This window comes from Pyrgilauda ruficollis, unplaced genomic scaffold (assembly GCF_017590135.1).
Source record: "Pyrgilauda ruficollis isolate IOZ18807 unplaced genomic scaffold, ASM1759013v1 scaffold1004, whole genome shotgun sequence".
NCBI classification, from domain to species: Eukaryota; Metazoa; Chordata; class Aves; order Passeriformes; family Passeridae; genus Pyrgilauda; species Pyrgilauda ruficollis.
In genome coordinates this window covers 1-4362 of record NW_024508147.1, presented here as the reverse complement: position 1 = coordinate 4362, position 4362 = coordinate 1, and the positions used below count along the sequence as shown (strand labels likewise).

At 67.7% G+C, this 4362-nt stretch overlaps 1 protein-coding gene across 1 annotated transcript; it reads left to right on the top strand.

Annotated features, from left to right (window-relative positions):
• LOC121354035 (REST corepressor 2-like) lies at positions 1-3645 on the top strand (the record flags this gene model as incomplete). Its single annotated transcript, XM_041468351.1, is given in 8 exon segments — positions 1-121; positions 124-263; positions 385-546; positions 1129-1268; positions 2407-2674; positions 2765-2842; positions 3321-3378; positions 3471-3645. Coding segments are annotated over 8 exon segments (1142 nt in total), but the record flags the coding sequence as incomplete, so codon positions are not given.
• Positions 3646-4362: the final 717 nt, after the last annotated feature.

Sequence of the window (4362 nt, the reverse complement as noted above, 5' to 3'; positions counted from 1 at the left end):
ATGCCGTCGGTGATGGAGAAGCCCTCGGGGATCCTGTCCCGCAGCCGCGCCAAGGCGGGGGGCGCCGCGGGACCCCCCCACTCCGAGGACGAGGCCAGCGAGGACGAGCACGCCCACGGTGAGTGACCCCCTCCCCAAAAAATAAAAAAAAAACAACAAAACCCCCCCGCACCTGCGAGCCCCCCACCTGACCCCCCCAAACCCCCCCAGTGGACAGGTACATCGCCATGGCCAAGGACAAGCACGGCTACAACATCGAGCAGGTACCGAGTTCCCCCTCCCCACAAAGCCCCCCAGATTTCCTCCTGACCCCCCCCGGGTGCCCCTAAATGCCCTGCTGACCCCCCCGGGGTGCCCCTAAATGCCCTGCTGACCCCTCCCCAGGCGCTGGGCATGCTGCTGTGGCACAAACACGACGTGGAGAAGTCCTTGGCCGACCTGGCCAACTTCACGCCCTTCCCGGACGAGTGGACGGTGGAGGACAAGGTTCTGTTCGAGCAGGCCTTCAGCTTCCACGGCAAGAGCTTCGCCCGCATCCAGCAGATGGTGAGACCCCCAAAACTGCCCCAAAACCCCCCCCCACCCCCCACAGAAGGAGAGCACCGGGGATCAGCCCCCCCTCCCTCAGGGTGGTTGGATCCAGCCCCAGCCAGAGGCTTTTTGGGGCTTTTTTGGGCTGTTTTTGGGGTTTTTGGAAGGTGTTGTTGCTCCCCTGGGACCCCCAGGGAGGTTTGGGGGGTCTGGGGGGTCTCAGGACTCTCTTGGGAATGAGGGGGTGCCACCCCCTTACCCCCCCACAGGAGATGGTACGTCCCACCCTCTGCTGTCCCCCTCCCACCCACCAGGTGGTACCTCCCCCCCATTTCTGGGGGTTCCCCCTGATTTTGGGGGTCCTGACTCCCCCCTTTAGGGTTTCTCTGTCATTCCTCCCCTTCCTATTTCTAGAGGTTCCTGCTCTTCCATTTTTAGGGGTTTTCCCCCTATTTTTGTGGGGGATCTCAGGGCTCTTCACCTTCTCCCCCCAATTCGTAGGGGTGACCCCTCCCTTCACCTCTCACCCCATCCCTGACACCGAATCACCCCAAAACTCTCTCGAACCCCCCCCAAACCCCCTGTGTGCCCCCCCAGCTCCCGGACAAGCTGATCCCCAGCCTGGTGAAGTATTATTACTCCTGGAAGAAAACGCGGAGCCGCACGAGCGTCATGGACCGCCAGGCGCGGCGCCTGCTGGGCCGGCGCGACCGCGACGACAGGCAGGGACCCCAGAACCCTCCCTGGGCCCCCGAGTACCCAGATCCCCCCTGAACCTCCCCAGCGGGGGGGGATGGCGGTGCTCAGGGGGTTTCCCCAACCATAACCAACTCAAGCCGACCGAACCAATTAACGACCGGGCACTAATTAACGCGCCGGGCCGCTGTCAGGCGTGCTTCCCCAAGGCGGGCCCGCGCAAGGAGCCGCAGTACCGGCACCACCCCCCGGCGCGGCAGCGGCGCCGCCCCCCCCGCGGGATGCGCCTGAGCCGCGAGGACGTGGCCGAGGTCACGGCCAACCCCGACCTGGGCGCGCGCGCCCTGCGCCAGCTCGACTGCCAGCTGGTGGCCCTCAAACGGCAGGTGAGCCCCCGGCCGCCGCCCCCCACCCCCCCGGGGGACACCCCCAGGGCGAAGGGTGACCCCTCTGAGCCCCCTCCCCAATCGCCGCAGGTGCAGCGCATCAAGCAGATCAACAGCGGCCTCAGGCAGGCGCTGGACGGGGGCCTGGAGGGGCTGCGGCCGCCTGAGGTGGGTCCCTGTGTCCCCAGGGTGTCCCCAGGGTGTCCCCAGGCTGTCCCCACGGTGTCCCCAGGATGTCCCCATGTCCCCACGGTGTCCCCAGGGTGTCCCCGGGGTGTCCTCGTGTGCCCCACGGTGTCCCCAGGATGTCCCTGTGTCCCCAGTGTCCCCACAGTGTCCCTGGGGTGTCCCCACGGTGTCCCCATGATGTCCCTGTGTCCCCACAGTGTCCCCACAGTGTCCCTGGGGTGTCCCCACGGTGTCCCCACAGTGTCCCCAGGATGTCCCTGTGTCCCCACGGTGTCCCCAGGGTGTCCCCGGGGTGTCCTCGTGTGCCCCACGGTGTCCCCAGGATGTCCCTGTGTCCCCACGGTGTCCCTGTGTGCCCCATGGTGTTCCCAGGGTGCCCCACGGTGTCCCCAGGATGTCCCTGTGTCCCCACGGTGTCCCTGTGTGCCCCATGGTGTTCCCAGGGTGCCCCACGGTGTCCCCAGGATGTCCCTGTGTCCCCACGGTGTCCCTGTGTGCCCCATGGTGTTCCCAGGGTGCCCCACGGTGTCCCCAGGATGTCCCTGTGTCCCCACGGTGTCCCTGTGTGCCCCATGGTGTTCCCAGGGTGCCCCACGGTGTCCCCAGGATGTCCTAACCAACTCAAGCCGACCGAACCAATTAACGACCGGGCACTAATTAACGCGCCGGGCCGCTGTCAGGCGTGCTTCCCCAAGGCGGGCCCGCGCAAGGAGCCGCAGTACCGGCACCACCCCCCGGCGCGGCAGCGGCGCCGCCCCCCCCGCGGGATGCGCCTGAGCCGCGAGGACGTGGCCGAGGTCACGGCCAACCCCGACCTGGGCGCGCGCGCCCTGCGCCAGCTCGACTGCCAGCTGGTGGCCCTCAAACGGCAGGTGAGCCCCCGGCCGCCGCCCCCCACCCCCCCGGGGGACACCCCCAGGGCGAAGGGTGACCCCTCTGAGCCCCCTCCCCAATCGCCGCAGGTGCAGCGCATCAAGCAGATCAACAGCGGCCTCAGGCAGGCGCTGGACGGGGGCCTGGAGGGGCTGCGGCCGCCTGAGGTGGGTCCCTGTGTCCCCAGGGTGTCCCCAGGGTGTCCCCAGGCTGTCCCCACGGTGTCCCCAGGATGTCCCCATGTCCCCACGGTGTCCCCAGGGTGTCCCCGGGGTGTCCTCGTGTGCCCCACGGTGTCCCCAGGATGTCCCTGTGTCCCCCCAGTGTCCCCACAGTGTCCCTGGGGTGTCCCCACGGTGTCCCCATGATGTCCCTGTGTCCCCACAGTGTCCCCACAGTGTCCCTGGGGTGTCCCCACGGTGTCCCCACAGTGTCCCCAGGATGTCCCTGTGTCCCCACGGTGTCCCCAGGGTGTCCCCATGTGCCCCACGCTGTCCCCACGGTGTCCCTGTGTGCCCCATGGTGTTCCCAGGGTGCCCCACGGTGTCCCCAGGATGTCCCTGTGTCCCCACGGTGTCCCCAGGGTGTCACAGCAGGTCCCGGTTGTGTCCCCAAGTCCCCCAAAATCACCTCCGCTCCCCCCAGGGCAGCAGCAAGTTCAGCTCCCGCTGGACAACGGACGAGCAGCTGCTGGTGGTGCAGGGTGAGTGCCCCCCTCGTTAGCCTAATGAGCCTCGTTAGGCTAATGAGCCTCGTTAGCGGCGTGTCCCCCCTCACCGTCCCCGCTGTCCCCAGCCCTGCGCCGCTACGGCCGCGATTTCCCGGCGGTGGCGGCCGTGCTGGGGAACAAGACGGCGGCGCAGGTCCGGAGCTTCGTGCTGGGCCCCCGGCGCCGCCCGGGCCTCGAGCGGCTCCTGCAGGGCCAGGGGGAGCCCCCCGGGGAGCGCCCCGAGCCCCCCGAGGGCTGCGAGTGCGGGGCACGGGGGCACGGCGGGCACTGGGGGGCACGGGGTGTACTGGGGGCACTGGGGGCACTGGTTCATACTGGGGCACTGGGGTGTACTGGGCACACTGGAGACACTAGGTGTACTGGGAGCACGGGGGCACTGGGAGGGCACTGGGTGTATGTACTGGGGGCACTGGTTCATACTGGGAGCACTGGCCCGTACTGGCCCATACTGGTCCATACTGGTCTGCACTGGTCTGTACTGGTCCGTACTGGGAGCCCTGGCCCGTACTGGTCCGTACTGGTCTGCACTGGCCCATACTGGTCTGCACTGGTCCATACTGGTCTGCACTGGTCCATACTGGTCTGCACTGGCCCGTACTGGTCCGTACTGGTCCATACTGGTCTGCACTGGCCCATACTGGTCTGTACTGGTCTGCACTGGTCCGTACTGCTCTGCACTGGTCCGTACTGGGAGCACTGGTCCGTACTGGTCCATACTGGTCTGCATTGCCCCATACTGGTCCGTACTGGTCCGCACTGGGCCCTGCAGCACGACCCCCGTTCCCCCTCCAGCACCACTCGGAGCCCGCGGATCTTTCTGGAAAGTTTTTAATCAGAACCTGGAAAATCCACGGCAGAGGGGGCGTGGCCTGGCTTTGGCCCCTCCCCCGGAGTGTCCCCGCCCCCAGGGGCGGTGCCCAGGGCGGGGCTACAGCAGGACAAAAAAAGGGGGGGGGG